Source organism: Hypanus sabinus, chromosome 4 (genome assembly GCF_030144855.1).
Source record: "Hypanus sabinus isolate sHypSab1 chromosome 4, sHypSab1.hap1, whole genome shotgun sequence".
Lineage (NCBI taxonomy): Eukaryota > Metazoa > Chordata > Chondrichthyes > Myliobatiformes > Dasyatidae > Hypanus > Hypanus sabinus.
In genome coordinates, this window is record NC_082709.1 from 98,664,136 (window position 1) to 98,681,253 (window position 17,118).

General features: G+C 37.8%; 1 protein-coding gene across 2 annotated transcripts in view; it reads right to left on the reverse strand.

The window, feature by feature from the left end:
• Positions 1 to 201: 201 nt before the first annotated feature.
• Positions 202 to 17,118, reverse strand: part of LOC132393019 (BCLAF1 and THRAP3 family member 3-like) — a 50,178-nt gene continuing 33,261 nt past the window's right edge. For both annotated transcript variants that reach the window (XM_059967711.1, XM_059967710.1), the window contains exons 5-11: positions 12,283 to 12,461; positions 9,543 to 9,651; positions 9,400 to 9,460; positions 7,130 to 7,257; positions 3,574 to 3,682; positions 1,118 to 1,261; positions 202 to 755 (exon numbers count right to left, since the gene is read on the reverse strand). In XM_059967711.1, the coding sequence (XP_059823694.1) occupies positions 726 to 755; positions 1,118 to 1,261; positions 3,574 to 3,682; positions 7,130 to 7,257; positions 9,400 to 9,460; positions 9,543 to 9,651; positions 12,283 to 12,461 (760 nt within the window). In that variant the 3' untranslated portion in view covers positions 202 to 725. The remainder of the gene's footprint in view (positions 756 to 1,117; positions 1,262 to 3,573; positions 3,683 to 7,129; positions 7,258 to 9,399; positions 9,461 to 9,542; positions 9,652 to 12,282; positions 12,462 to 17,118) is intronic.

A 17,118-nucleotide genomic window follows, 5' to 3' on the forward strand; every position in this document is an offset into this window, starting at 1 on the left:
CTCCAGTTTCAAATTTTTGATTGAATTATTTGCTAATCCTGCATACAATTGTACAGAGAGGACAATTCCCATTTCAATAAAATGGGAAAGAATCCAAGTACAAGTAACAATATCTCAAATAAATATCAACAGTTTATTTGCACATGTGAAACTGCATGATCAAATGAAAAGCACAACCATGACAGCATAACCAGCCAAAAAGACTGATATAAAAAAAACTTTTATTCAGACAACTACATCAATAATCAACAAGCATTTTTTATGTTCAGTCCACTGTAGCCAAGTGGAAAGTACACAAAGATCCACATTTAATTTTCAACTATGACCCACAACAACTCTACATACCAATTATTGATTAGTTGTCGATCAACCCTAGCACTCCAAACAAAATGTAGCTATTTTCAACTCTTGATTATATTTGAGTAAATTGATATTTCATCGCAATATTTACTGATTTTAGACAATGTGTGGCTCACACCAACTAAATCTGCAGCAGTGGGGGGGGGGGGGGCGAAATAATTAGAATACATCAACTCATACTATTAAACTATTTTCACTAATGTCCAGATTACTCAGTGTACTTTAAGTGTTGTAAGTTCCACTAACTACTGTGAAATAAGATGAACAAACAGGATTCACAGCAAGCTGCTCGGAGCATCAGGATTTATTCAGCCTCTGGAGATTTTCTTCATAAATAAAACCGAACTCCTCCACTTCCTGGTCAATTACTTGTCCGTGGTACTGCTGGGTAATTCCTGATCAAAAAGGAAACAAAAATCAACAGTTAGAATCAAAAAGTCCTTCAATTTCTTGATGATATGCGGGTGGAGGGAGGGGGGAGAAGGAGGGAGAGGCAAGTACTAAGAAATGAGAAAATACAGTCTAGATTCATTGAACCTTATGGATTTTTAAAAATCCAACAAGCCAAATGAGAAATAGATCAGTGATCCAAGATTTTATTTTGGGAAAGGTATGCCAAAAGGTGGAAAAAAGAAATTAGTACACAAATATATGAAAATATGTGGCAAATATTAGTATCAACAGCTTGCAAATATCAATTAATTACGTAACATTTTGATCAGGTTAAAAAAAATACAAAATCAGAAGAAATCCTTACTCTTTCGTATCTTCTTTTTCTCAGTATCCCTTCTTTGAAGTGTTTGGTGAATACCCTTGGATTAGTACGTCCAAAACCAACACCATATAGACGTCGATACTTCGACTCAATATTGTAAAACTTCTTTCGCCCAGATGTATATTCCTTTGAGAAATGTTATATAAACCAATGATATTGTGGCTCAACAAAATCAAATTGATACCATAAAGGAAACTGACAAACGTAAGGATAATTTAAACAAGCTAATTATATGCCAACGCTGAGAAAAATTATTTAATATGGTTTCATAACATTGGAAATTTTGTTTTATTTCCAATTTTACTGAATATTTTTCAGAGGACTTCGACAAAAGGCCCTGGCTTTATTTCTCAAAAATCTTATGCAATTCCAGAATCATGCATTAAAATAGTGAGGTAATGGTGAGGAATGAAATGCCACATAAATTATAGCTAAACCCTGAAGTTTTAAAGTAAAATCAGGGAAGATGGAATTTCTGAAACGTTTGAAGTTGTAGGTATTTGAAGTTGTATTCAAAATGTTTGCTGATGAAAATATTACAAAATAGATCAGAAATTATAAGGCTGGTTATTCCCAATGAATTTCAGCAAAGTACCTAAAATTTCCAAAAGAGGTCCAGATAAAGGCTGGTACCATTAATATTAAAGCTTTGTGGCTGTTTAAAATAATTGCTTTGGACATTTTGCAGTTAACTACCAAATGTTCTTTATAAAAAAGAATAAAAATGATTCTTATTTATTCATTGAGATATAGTGCTGGAAAGGCCTGTTCTGCGCTTCGAGTCAGGCCACCCAGCAATCCCCCAATTTAATCCTAGCCTAATTACAAGACAATTTACAATGAACAATTAGTTTACCAAACCACACACCTTTGGACTGTGAGAGGAAAGCTGAGCACCCAGTGGAAACCTACACAGTTACGGGGAAAATGTACAAACTCCTTACAGGCAGCAGCGGGAACTGAATGAGTCACTGTTACTGTAAAGCATTGTCCTGTTTAGGGTTTTTTTTTGGTCATTTCTGAATTTCTGATTTTTATCTTGTTTCTCTTATCCTGTCTACAATTTTATACTGACCACACACTAACTTTTGATTTGGGAGTTGAAAGAGACTTGGTACTTGAAAAAGTATTGTTAATCTGCAAAAGGCACTCCATTTACCAGGTCCATTGCTAGACAAATGACTTAGAAAATGCATAGGAAAAAGCAGCAGAAAATGTCATTCTTCTTAATATAACAATACACCAAATGAGATTGGAGTTCAAATTACATGTTCTACACAAATTACTATTTAGCGATAACGGCGAATTTATCCAAATTACTGAAATATCAAACAAGCAAAATTTGTGTTATGTAACTCAAGCAGAACTCAAAGGGACTGAACTCTCTCTGATCAGGATATTTGGATTATAGCATGGCATTACGTTTGTCATGGTGTTCACAAGAAGAATGATTAATGCATGATTAAGTGGGTAAATGAATCCTCTGAACCTTGCTAGAACAAGTCACAGGTTTTTTTTACTGTACGGAAACAAGCACTGATCGTACCATATCCATGCTGACTATTGTACTTATCTATACTTGTCCCATTTTGCTGTATTATATACATCACATTCTCGTTTTTGATTATTAAAATGTTCATCAAGATTTTGAGCGAGGCCCTGCCTCTTTAGCCAGTGAGTTCAAGGTGCTGAGTAATTACTTCCTCCTGGTGCCCTTTAAAAATTTCTACCTGTCATCTTATACCTATGTGTTCTTATTTTAGATACCCACACCTTAGCAAAAAAGATCTAGACCCCTCATCATTCTGTATCCTTAGGTCTAGTCCCCTCATAGTTCTGTACCCCTCTATTAGGCCACCCTTCAGCTTCTCTACATATTCACTCTGTAAAACAAAACCAGCCTATCCAAATTATCCTTATAACAATACAGTATGTTCCAATTTAGACAACATCTCAATAGATCTCTTCTGGACCTTCTTTAATGCAAATACACCCTTTAATGTGGTGGCCAAACCTGTACACAATGCAACATCTAACCAATGCTCTATATAACAGCTATTGACTGTTTTTGTGCTATTCTTAATCTTCCCAAATGCATCACTTTACACCTAGCAGATGGAATTTAATTCTGACATTGCTCTGCCCAACGTTCCAGCTGATCGTTATCATGCTGAGGCCTCAAGCCAAACCTCCACACTATAGTCAGGTTTATTATAATGTTTTATCTAATTCCTCATTAGATCTAGGGCACATTATTAGATCCTTGTTAAATGAGCACTATTTATAGAAACATCACAAAGATTACAAGTTACAAAATACTTTCAACTGTGCAGCAACAATACATGGGACATAGCTCTAATCTAATATCTTATGTTATCTGTCAATTGAAGACAGAAACTACCAAATAGTTAATCCATTGGGGAAAAATAATTACTGACCGCAGTAGGCTTTCTTGTTACTCTCATTCGATGTTCCACAAACTCAGCTGTCGGCTTTCTTGATGTTTTCACTCGAGTGGAGGAGTGAGATTTTTCACTCCTTGCAGATCTATGTTTTAAATATAGAGTACTAAATTTTGGAAACTAATTCATATACAAGTATTAGCATTAACACAACTATACAATAAAACAAAAAGACCAAGTTTTAATTATTTACAGAAAACCGCATTAGTAAAAATAATGTTTAACTGTCCAAATAGATCAGTCTCTGGTTTTGAATATCAAAATTACATATTTCTAATGGAGGCTCCCACAGTCCCTGATGACCCTGTAATTTCAGTCTTTGGGGCCAATGTGAGAACATCCTTCAGAAGGGTGAATCGACGGAAAGCATCCAACCCAGACAGAGTAACTGGCAAAGTACCAAACACCTGTGCCAATCAACTGGTTGAAGTCTTCACTATATCCTTAACCTCTCATTTCAGCAGTCTGAGGTACCCACCTGCTTCAAGATCCAGGCCTCAATATCTCCTTGTGCAACTGGTTCCTTAAATTTCCTCGCATGCAAATCCCAGCCAGTTCAGATTGGCTAAAACATCTCCTCCACAATCACTATCAGGCGAAGGTGCACTACAAGGTTGTGTACATAGCCCCCTACTCTACTCACTTCATACTATGAGGCTAAGTATTGGAGAATGTTATTATGTAAGTCTGTTGACTGAATCAAAGGTGGCAAGGAGTCAGCGCACAGGAGAGAGATTGAAAATCTGGCCGAGTGGTGCCACAACAACAATCTCTCATTCAATTTCAGCAAATATAGGAAGCTAATTATTGATTACAGGAGGAGGAAACCAGAGGACCATGAACCAGTCCTCACCAAAGGTCAGCAACTTTAAATTCCTTGGTGTTATCATTTCAGAGGATCTGGCCTGGGTCCAGCACGTATAGTTGCAAGAAAAAAAGTTTGTGAATCCTTTGCAATTACTCTGTTTTCTGCATTAACTACTCATAAAAAGGTTCACCAAGTACAACAGGTAAAGCCCTCCCCACCATTGAGCACATCTACAAGGAGTGCTGTTGCTGGAATAGCGCCCAGTATCCAGCTGAAGTGCTCTTCTCACTGCCGCCATCACAGTGGTGGCACAGGGGCTTCAGGACTCAACACCACCAGATTCAGGAATAGTTCTTAGCCCTCAACTCTCAGGTTCTTCAGAGGGGATAACAACTGCACCCACCCCATCAATGAATTGTCCCACAACTTATGGACTTGCTTTCAAGCACTTTTCATTTCATGTTCACAATATTTATTGCTGATTTACTATCATTGCTTTTTGTAAATTTACGCAGTTTGCTTCCTCCACCACCCCCCCCCCCCCACCCCACACCTTGGTTGTTTATCCAGCTTGTTAGGTGTGGTCTTTCACTGGTTTAATTATGTTTCTTTGTCTTTGTAATGTGCACAAGTAAATGAATCTCTATGTTGTATATGGTGGTATACAAGTGCCTTGATATTAAATTTACATTGAAATTTGAACTAGTCGGTCATGTGCATAAAAAGCAGTTCCACCACTGAGCCCTGTGGAACAATACTAGTCACTGGTAGCCAAATGGAAAAGGATACCTTTATTCCCACTGGCTGCCTCCTACCTATCAGCTAATGCTCTAACCATGCTAGTAAATTTCATGTAATATCATGGGCTCTTAACTTGGTAAAAAGCCTCATGTGTGATACCTTGTCAAAGGCCTTCTGATAGTCCAAATATACAACATCCACTACATCATTTATCTATCCTACTTGTAATCGTCTCAAAGAATTAACAGGTTTGTCAGGCAAGATTATCACTTAAGGAAACCATGCTGACTTTGTCCTATCTTGTCCTGTGTCATCAAGCACTCCATAACTTCATTCTTGACTTCAACATCTTCCAAACCATTGAGGTCAGGCTAACTGGTCTATAATTTCCTTCCTGCTGCCTTCCTCCTTTCTTAAAAGAGTGGAGTGACGTTTGCACAATAAATTCAAAATAGGCTGCAGAAGGACTTACATTAGGAAAATGGGCAAGAAAGTGACAAATGAAATACAATGTTGGAAAAAGCATGGTCGTGTACTTTGGTAGTAGAAACAAATTGTACAGACTATTTTCTGAAAAGGGGAGAAAATCCAAAAATCTGGGATGCGAAAGGATTTGGGAGCCCTCATGCAGAGCAACCCAAAGTTTAACTTGCAGGTAGATTCTGTGGTGAGGAAGGCAAATGCAATGTTAGCATCTATTTCAAGAGGTCTAGAGTCCAAGAGCAGGGATGTGATGCTATGGCTTTATAAGGCACTGGTGAGGCCTCATCTTGTGTATTGTGAATAGTTTTAGGCTCTTCATCTAAAAGGAGATGTGCTGGCATTGGAGAGGGTCCAGAAACAGTTCACAAGGATGATTCTAGAAATGAAAGGGTTCTCATATGAGGAACGTTTGATAGCTCTGGGTCTGTATTCACTGGAATTCAGAAGGATGCGGGGGTGGGAGGGTGCGGAAATCTCACTGAAACCTTTAGAATACTAAAGGGCCAAGACAGTAAATATGGTAACGATGTTTCCCATGGTGGGGGAGTCTAAGACAAGAGGGCACAGCCTCAGGATAAAGGGGTTAATCCATTTAAAATATAGAGAAATTTCTTTAGCCAGAGGGAGGTGAATTTGTGGAATTTGTTACCACAGGCAGCTGCGGAGACCAGGTTGTTGGGTGTATTTAAGGCAGATATTGATTGGATCCAGATCAGACACAGCATGAAAGGTTATGGTGAGAAGGCCAGGGAATGGGGTTATGGAGTGGAAATAAAGGATCAACCATGATTGTATAACAGAGTAGATTTGATGGGACAAATGGTCTAATTGAATTGATAGTCATGTGACAGTAGAATAATAAACTTTCTAGTGAATCCAGTAAGTTTCTGGAACCTTGATCCCAGTGAGAAAGGCAAGTGGAAAAAAAATCAGTACCTTTGTTAAGGTTAAGCTCCATGTCAAACCACTAAAATTTCCCATTACACAGACAGCAGGTTATCTAAGTTTCACCTTACTGTTAAGTCATGGCAGGGTCTGTGGGTGATAAAAGTCAGGAAATGGGCAAATTCAAAATGCAGTGCAGCTGTCAAAAATCCTTAACTCTTCTGAAGGAAACATAGCACACTAGTTCTACCCAGTCTATCATTATCAAATTTAATAGAGTATATAGTTCAGGTCCTTCAATTCTGATATGTTATGCTGGTATGTTCCATGCTCATTGTCCCAAGTATAGATAGTATCAGCTCTACCATTGGGGAGGCCCAGAAACCAAAAGTAAACTCTGTGCATTGTGCATTTCAGGGGCAATTCGCAGAATGATCTCAGACTGTACACTTCTACTGCAAGGCTAAGTCTTAACAGAGTAAATAACTATACTTGATTTAGAATTCACTAAAAACAACAATCAGTACAGTGAATAGATGCAAAGGGAAATATTAAATTTCTGGCTTCAAGGGTAGAAGAGGAAATAAGTATCTGGAAAAGACTATTCCATGTCACCTGTGAGACAGCAACTTGTGCTCCACATTTTGAAAGGATTCCTCATACTTGCCACGCAACTTTTCCTTTCTCCTCCTCTCAATGTCATGGCGAAGATCATCTGGATTTACTGCAACCCATGTGCTTGTCTGAATATTAAAAGGCAAACACAAGTTAAAATACAATCAGCCACAGAAAACAACATTCATTGTTATAAAGCTTTTTTAAACAGGCCTTTAAATTCTAAACTAGGATTTTCTAGGAAATGGACTAAAATTGTTGTAGACCATTTGGTTTAAAACCACAAGAGCATCTAATTAGTTAGCACAAGTGGTCTTTAAGGTCATAAATAGATAGGACACAAACCAGGAAAAGGAGCAGTTAAACAACGTGAAGGGGTCAACATGAGGAGTTTTTGGCAGCTTTGGGCCTGTACTCACTGGAATTTAGAAGAATGCTGTGGGGTGGGGGGAGAATCTCATTAAAACATACTGAATGTTGAAAGGACTAGATAGGGTGGATGTTTCCTATGGTGGGTGTACCCAGACATAGAGAACACAGCCTCAAAATTGAGGGCGACCTGATAGAGCAGAGGTAAGCAGGAATTTTTTAAGCCAGAGAATCTGTGGAATGCTCTGCCATGACTGTGATGGAGGTCAAGTCTGTGGGTATGCGTGACAGAAGTTGATTATTTCCTGATCAGATTATCCACAACATGCCAAGAAACTTGATGCATGGTAGCAGTACAATAAATACTTACAACAAAAAGTTATTATAAGTTACAATAAAAAAAATAAAATAAATAGTGCTAAAGATTAATAGTAAGGTAGTGTTCGTGGACAACGAGAAATCTGTGGCAGAGTAAGAAGCGGTTTCTAGTAAGTTGAGTGTGTGTCTTCAGCCTCCTGTACCCACTCCTATCCAGGTTACATTGCCTTTTGAAGATGCCCTCAATTGTAGGGAGGCTTGTGACCATTATATGCCTGGCTGTGTCCACAACCTTCTGCTGCCCTTTGCAATCCTGTGCATTGGAGAAGCCATACGAGGCAGTCAATGCAACCAGTCAGAACATTCTCTGTAGAACTTCATGCTAGAGTCTTTGCTGATACACCAAATCTCCTAAAACTTCCAAATAAAGTATAGCCACTGGTGTACCTTCTTTGTTATTGCTTCAATATGCTGGGCCCAGGACAGATCCTGAGATCTTGATGCTCAACCATGCTGCTGTGCGATCTGTTATTTCTGGGCTATTGACAACTCTGTTTGGACAGTATTTACACAGCATTCGCTCAACTCAAGGTGTTTTTTAAAAATTAGAACATTCTGACGTTTCTGTTTCACTGAACCCCAAAAATTACTCCAAGATGGAGTCACGTGGCTGTTACCGAGTCAAGCTGATGTACAAGCTCCGGTGAGAGAATTACAGTTACAATAAACAAAATAATTAATGCAAAGAGACTAACAGTGAGGTAGTGTTCATGGACCATCAAGAAACCTGAGGGAAAAAGAACTGTTCCTAAAATGTTGAGTGTACATCTTCAGGCTCCTGTACCTCCTCCTGGATAGTAGAAATGAGAGGACTACATGCCCTGGATGGTGAGGATGCTTAATAATGTCCCATAACCTTTAAGCCTTCTGCAACCTCAAGCAGAACAACTGCTAAGGGACGATTCCAAGGACACATGGAAACTTCCCTCTCTGAGGTGGATGAAAAGATTCCATAAATATTACTGGAAGAGATAGAATTATTTTATTGGCTTTCTTTTTGGATTCAGATTTAGTTTGCCAATTTTTCATGATTTCATAGGATCAGCTTTTAGATTTTTGCAGGATATCATTCTGTAAGTTTGAAAGATACTGCAAAACCACTTATAGAAAATCATAACCTACTTTCTATACTCAAGAACTAAGAACTAAATTTCCAAAAAAAGTTTTTACAAATACTTTTTGTTAGAAAATCCACCTGTTTGTCTCATGCTTTTTTTTTCATAACACATATTACTGTCCTCGATTTGTTAATGTTTGGATTTATTGTCCCAATTATTTTAAACTGCAAGGATTCCTGCCAATTTTTTTTTTAAAGTTCATAAGGCATCCTAAGATGTGCCTGGATGCTTGGAGCTGGGCATAACTTTTGCCTAATCAAACTTGAGTAAGGTACAAAATTTGCACATTAAAGAAAAGTGTACACAATTGTGTAACCTTACATCTTAATCACAGAAGTATAACATGAGGTAAAGCTCAATTGGTTTAGAAGATAAATAATGATCACATTAAATAAAGCACAGTACCTTTCTCCCAATAGGTTTCCGTTCTTGGTTGTGCAAGTCTGCCAATGACATGTCAATCCGTCTTTTTGAGAAAGAAAAATAAATCATTCTTTGAGGAATAAAACAAGTTTGTTTAACAAACTAAAATTGTTTCATGGCAATACCTGTGAATCTTGGGACCAAGATGTCTCCCCTCTTTTTGTGGACTTTGTGCATTTTGTAACTTTGAAAAGCGATCATGTAAAGTTATCTCAGAAGACTTAAAATGATCTTCTGTAACAGAAATCAATCATTATAATCAATAAAAGTGAAAAACTCAAATTTTAGCATTAACAGGACATTTACATAAAATAATTAAGATCATGACATACCTCAATCTTGCATTGTTTAACTTCATTAAAAAAAATTAATAATACAAGGTTCTTACAATCAAGTTGACCGTCTCCAAACAACACAAATATGAAATCAGTCTAACGTATATGTTTGCCAACAATGTAAAACCAGATAGGTAAGCAACTATTCAAATTCCATTTCATTCCCATCCCATGGACTCCTCTTCTGCCATAATGAGGCCACTCTCAGGTTGGAGAAGCACATTCATATCCCATCGAGGTGGCCTCCATCCTGATGGCATGAACATAAGATTTCTCCAACTTTGGTAACTTTTTTCTCCACCCTTGCTTCACTGGCACAGGACTGAAATAAACTGCAGAGTTGTAAACTTAGTCAGCTTCATCACGGGCACCAGCCTCCATAGTATCCAGGACATCTTCAAGGAGAAATGCCTCACAAAATGTGGTGTCCATCAGTAAAGACCCCCAAATGCTACCATTTCGCAGAAGGTACAGCCTGAAGGTACTCACTCAATGATTCAGGTAACAGTTTCTTCCCTGAAATCAATATATAGTGTAATTTATGTTTTCTATTATAACGTATTGCATCGTGCTGTTGCCGCAAAGTTAACAAACTTCACGACATACAAAGGTAGTTCTGATTCTTTTATTTTGCCATCCTGGCCTCTTACCTCTTCTCCTCACCAGCCTATCACCACCCCCAGTGCCCCTCCTCCTTCACTTTCTCCCAAGATCCACTCTTCTCTCCCATCAAATTCCTTCTTCTCCAGCCCTTAGCCATTTTCTGCTAATCACTCCCTGCTTCTAACATCACAATCCATCCTCCACCTACCCAGCTACACCCATTCAGCTTCTAAATTGTCCTCTTCCCATTTCTTCTTCCTTCCTAATGAAGGATCTCAAGCTGAAACATCAGTTGTTTATTCTTTTCCATTTATTTGCGTGGCCTGCTGAGATCAGATAGATTTTTGTGTGTTATTCGGGATTTCCAGCATCTGCAGAACGTTTTGTGTTTATGATTTGCTGCTCCACTCTGAAGTCTCTCTGAGGGATACCTATCCTGAAAGAATTTAAATCATCTCTTTAACTGGAGTTCAGTGAGACACTATTCAGTCAGTCACTACTTTCCCACTAATTTGTACTGCCCCGCAACTCTTTGACCATGTGCTCATCCAGACTCACTATCACAGTTCAACATGGACAATAGGTACATGTATAAATTGAGACCAAGATTCAGTGAAATATAGGAAAACTAGTCAGACCAAGAGGCAAAACAAACATGGGCACATGAAGTCAGAGAGTGGGATTGGAAGGCTAAGTTGTGCCTGTTTTAATGCAAGAGAACTGGTTGGAAAGGATCGTGAACTTAGAGCACTGATCAGCATAGGAATATAATATTGCTGCAATAACGATCAAAGGCACAGAACTGACAAGTTAGCATTCGACCATGGAGACCACTTCTGCAGTAACGAGGGAGGATGGCTCAAAGGTGGCACTAATTCATGGGAATTAGTGAAAGGGTGACCTAGGAGAAGCAAATTGCAAGTAAACCTATATTTGTAGAGTCTTTCAAAAAGGAATTCGTGAGATTCCAGGGCCAATGGATACCTGCAAGGGTTAAAGTATATCCATGGAGTCCTGACATGCCAAGGGATAGAGGGTTTCCTTTCAAATAAAGAACATTATGAAGGCCTTCATGAATATGGAGGGGTGCATAGTGGTGGGAGTGATAAGGGAGCAGGCCTTCCAGAAATACTCACAAATGCTCAAGGCAGATGAAGAGATTTGAGAGCAAGGAATGGGGAATTGTCCCATTTGTTCTTAAAAACAGTGAAATAAGAATGTAGGGCCAGAACAAGCAACTCAAAAAAATAATTTTATTCTTCTACGTACTATTGCCATCCATTTACTAAAAACTAGCAGTATTCGTAAAATATTACTTATTGTAGTCTGTAGTAGATTTTTTATAATGTAATGATTTGCAGGACTGTCGAGATAGGAGTCAAGACTTGCATCTTAAAATGTATGCTCAAACTGCTGTGTTTATTGTTGGCAAAGCAACCTTTAAATAAATCCACCACCATAATTCTGGTGAATCTCCTCTGCAGCCCTGATAGTGCAATGGGTCATAGACAGCATAGATCCAAAATATTAGGCATTATTCACTTTATATCCAGTTTAATCTCTGCTCTTTGAACCAATTAATGTAAAAAAAATCCACCTAAAATCTGCCATTTAGAAATACACTTCAACTGCTCCAAGTTTCTGTTGGATTGGTGTCTACAGGAATGGGATTAAAGCACCAGCTCTAATCTGTTTCACCTAGCTGTATTCAATAACCAACCAGGACTGAAACTAAAATGCAATTCTATAACAATTCTGAAGAATACACACATTACAATGAAAGAATAATTTCTATCATGCAGTATCTTAAGGACTTAATCAGTAACACCATCAATTACCAACAGTTGTGCCACCATTAAATGAAACTGTCTCAATACCACTTCTTGCAAACAAATTTTTAAAAATGATGCAATAATGCATGTCCGACCTTTAATTTGGTGCACCAAAGTGATTATCTCCTGCGCAAATTCTCCTGAAGAGATATTCGGGTTAGCCTTCAATGATGAACCCATATGCTCAAACACATGATGAAACTCATCTCGTTTCTTGCCAACACTAACCAAATCCCGAGACATTAGTCTCTCTGAAGAATGGCTTGATGCAGGCCTGGAGGAATCCCAAATACAAATTCACAGCGGAATATTTACGACTGATTGAGGGCAGCCATACAAATATATACGTAAATATAAAAACTCATAATTAATTTTTTAAAAAGATTTATATAAAATTAAGATCAAATTTCAGGAGGTGCTACTTGTTTGAAGAATGGACATGACAATTTCAAACTTCAATATTTCTTAACCAAGTTAATTGTCTAGTTAAGGATTATTTCAGTCATCACTGACAGAGAAGAGCCACCAACATGCAATCGAGGCCCTTAAATTTTACTCTATCAGTGTCTTCTACAGAGCAGTCCAGAAATTGTTTATTTTTGGAAAAAAATAATGATTTACCAGGCAACCTGGGCTGATTCAGCTAAATCAGCTGCCTGGACCACCTTAATTTGTCTCTTCTTATTCCTGCAGCTAGCATTGAGAAAAATGTCATCAACAATTAAGGCTCAATAAAATGGGCAAGAAGTTAGTGCCAAAAGAAAGAAGATAAGTTAAGCAGCTAAAATACAAGCCAACCTGTGTGACATCCTTTTTATAGGGTGCACAGGTAGAAAGCCTTTACAATATTCTGCTTATTGCAAGTTTAAATTTCTCAACTTGATAGCTTTGGGATTCTAATTAAAATTCTTACCATAATTCTGATTAAGTTTAATTTTTCTTTAATCAAGCACTTTGTGCAACTTCTTGCAGAAAATCTGTAATTTATCAAACACTGTCACTCACTTACATTCAAAGCAAGTCAAAAAGTAGCAAATGCAAACTTTACCTTGTATAGTGATCTGGACTTGGCTTCCTTAAAGTCTTCTTGTTAGACAATTCCTGCGCATACTACATAATTTAACATGACTACACAAACAAGCCATTTAAAGAGTTTCTACTTGTTTTCAAATTGAGTGCAAGAAAATAAAAACACTGATTTTATCAGTTAAGCATGTGCCAGAAAATGCCACTATTTAATATGCAAAACTGAGGCTGAATATAAAGAAATTTCACACTGAATACTCCACTGAAAAGGAATTAAAATTCAATTTTCATGTGCTACTCATGCTATTGAACGCTCCTCAGAACAGCTTTAATTAATTCAGTAATCTTCCATTTTAAACTGGTGTTCATCTGCTTCTTTCCACTGTATCAAAGTTAATGTGACAAAAGGCAGGCTTGTTTTCCGTCAACTTAGTAGAATTTGCAGAAATCCACTTTGTACTTAACAATGATTCATCCTGAAAACACTGAGACTTAGGCAGCTAGGATTAACGCACTACAGCTTTATCCAGATGACAGAATCCAAAGACATGATGTACAAGTGGAGAGAGGTAATCTGCTGAAACGTTACTTCAGTATTTGACTGGTAAATCATTAAAACAGGCTTTAGGAAAGTTTGTTTGAATCATTCAAATGAAAAGTTGATTTCTTTTGGAATATTTTAAGGTAAAATGGTATTTTGGAAAAGAACTATTGCTGGCTTGGGAGAAACTGGTGACCTTAGATCCCATGTTATCCAAACTTCTCAACTGCACAAGGTAGGCTCATGTAGAAAATCGACAGGCATGCAATCCACAGAAGCTTGGTTTCATGGATTTAGTAAAGGCCTGCCCACAGAAGGCAGCGTCGCAGTAGATGAAGCTAATTCTGCCTGGATGTTGATGACTAGCAGTGGTGTTCCATAGGGATCTGTTCTGGGACCCCTCCTCTGAGAGTTTCAAATGACTTGGATAAAGAAATGGACAACTAGGTTACTAATTCCGCAAATGACACAAAGGACGGAATTATTGTGGATAGTATAGAAGGCTGTCGTGGGTTACAACAGCATATAGACAAAATGTAGAGTTAGGCGGAGAAGTGGCAAATGGAGTTCAATCCGGAAAAGTACGAAGTAATACATTGTGGAAGGACTCTTAGCATTGTGGAGGAACAGAGGCATCTTAGGGCCCAAGTGCATTGATCCCTCAAAGTTGCTGCACAAATGGACAAGGTGGTTACATTGTATGGCAAGTTAATTAGTCAGGGGATTGTGTTCAAGACCTGCAAAGTAATGCTGCAAATCTATAAAAACCTCTGGTTGGACCACACCAAGAGGATTGTGTTCCATTATGATCACTTCATTACAGCAAGGATGCAGAGAAATAGTGAGGGTGTAAAGAAGATTTAGCAGGATGCTGCTTGGATTGGACAGCAAATCTTATGGGGAAATGTTAAATTAGCTTTCTCTTGTGAGCGATGAAGGATGACTGACAACTTGATGGTGGTGTATAAAATTGTGGAAGAAACAGATAGTGAACAACCAGCACTTTTTTCTCAGGGCACCAATGGCCAATATCAGAGGATATTTGTTTAAGATGAATGGAAGAGAAGCTAAGGAAAGATGTCAGAGGTAAGGTTTTTGTTTTGAACAGAGAGTGGTAGGTGCCTGGAATGCACTGCTGAGGGAGATGGTGGAGGCTGCTACAATAAAGATATTTAAGGTTATTAGATAACCAGATAGTTATCAGAAAATGGAGGGTTGTGGGCTGTGTAGGAAGGAAGATTAGTTGTGGAGTAGGTTTATATTGTTCGGCACAAGTGGAAGGGACCGTGCTGTGCTAAATTGTTCAATGTTTTATCATCACATATGAGTCCGGTGGTGGAAAGTTTGACATAAATGGCTAAAATTGATCAACATTTTAACCGTTATTTTGTGCAGCCACCACAATGATATCAGGAAGGCAAGTTGCTCTTTCACTGAATTCTTCTGGTGCATGCCCTTGCTGTGTAAAACATTTTAATTTTCTTCTTCAAAACAATGTTTCACAATTCCATTAACAAGCTTGTTTCATATTGACATACACGATGAAGTAAGTGAGAGAATACTGAATTGATAGCCAGAATCTCACTTCAGAGGTATAGCATGGGCAGAGGAACATACAAAGTCAACATTAGTTTCATCACGTACAGTGCAAATCATATGCCTTCCACCCTTCTGCTTTTTCTTTAAGTTCCAAAATCAGCTGGATACGATCTTCAATTCATCTGCTTTACATTTGTGCATTCAGTCGTGAACTGACACTTCAGTTTACTATGATTCACCATTCTGAATTTGGAGGCTTCACTTTGAAATACCTCCTATCATCTTGCTTGCTTTGACAATATTTCAAGTAAACAATAGCTTGAAATCCAGGTAAAGAGCAGGCATAGAAGTTATCTTTAAAGAAAGATGTTTCATGCTGTGATTCACATTAAGAGAACTATCTGGTCAATCCTGATTGAAGGCATTGATGTTGAATTTGAACTCTTGATCAGTAGTACGGTTTGGATTTATTTTCTGAACTGCATAAAATACTAGTTGATTTAGAAAGTCAAAGAAAAGATTTCCTCAATTGCTCCAGTCTTGAAGTTTGTTAACATGACGCGTCTGAGAAATGCAAGTTCCATTTAGTATTTCCATTTTGATAGAACAATTCATAAGTTGCTCTTTTCTCTCACAAGGTAATTTCACTATATGAATTCTGGTTTAAGTAAAGAACTCTTGCTTGTTGAAAGGGCTATTTCATTGGCAAAGTTGAGAGTCCATTATAATGCATGGCAAGGAGGAAGGTGCACTAGATTGCTACACAAAATTGCTGTCCATTCCATGAATTTTTCAAAATAGGGTTCCCCCTTTGTAGCCTTCATTTGGATCATGACAAAACTAAATTTATCCAACATCATGTAGCTTCTTCAATAACTAATCCAACCAAAATGGATCACAGGAAGAAATAGAAAGTTCATACATAGAATATAATTCTGGCAACATTAAAAATTCTTTGCTTGATATACTCGTATTGCACAAATGAGAAATATCCAAGTGGTAGAGATTTAATCTTGAATGTTTATAATGAGTAGTTTAATTTCAAAGTACATTTATTATCAAAGTGTGTATACATTATAAAACCTTGAGATTTGTCTCTTTACAGGCAGCCACAGAAGAAACAAAAAAAAACTAACAAACACCCAATGTGCAAGAGAGAAAAAAAACACAAACCATGCAAGCAATAAAGTAAGGAAATACCATTTAGAATGAAAATGAGTCCTCAGACATGAAGTCCGGAGCAGTCCACAGCCTCAGAACAGTGAAGAGTGAAGTAAACATCATGGTGAAGTGTGCAGAACTGGCCCAGCCTTTCCCTGTGGTCCCGACACCCTGCTTTTTCAATCCATCTGGCACTGTATTCAAATCTTTCAAACTTTCCTCATTCTGGGCCCTGTTGCATCGATATGCTCTTGACAGAGTATTTAGTTCGAGACCAAATATCTGCTATTTTAAGAGCACAGGGTTTTGATTTATTTTGTAAGTTGGAGAGAGCTTTCGCCCAATCTATCAAAAAGAGTAGAAGCAAAACTGCTTGATATTCAAGAGATCTTCAGTTACTTTTTATACTGAGTTGGACTTCTTTGTCCAAAAGTGTTTCTATTACGCAAGGAGAGCCTGGAAGAAGCCAAATATATATCTCATCCTTTGGTGTTTTTAATTGCTTGAATGCACAGCAATTACGTTTTCTGTATGCAAATAATAATCTTAGTGCTTAGAATCCAACTGCTTGGTAAACATTCAGGAAGAGGCAACATGCTAACATTCCTTATTATACATGAATTTCTCCTGATTTTTCTCTTTTGGTGGAGAATGAAGGCTTTTG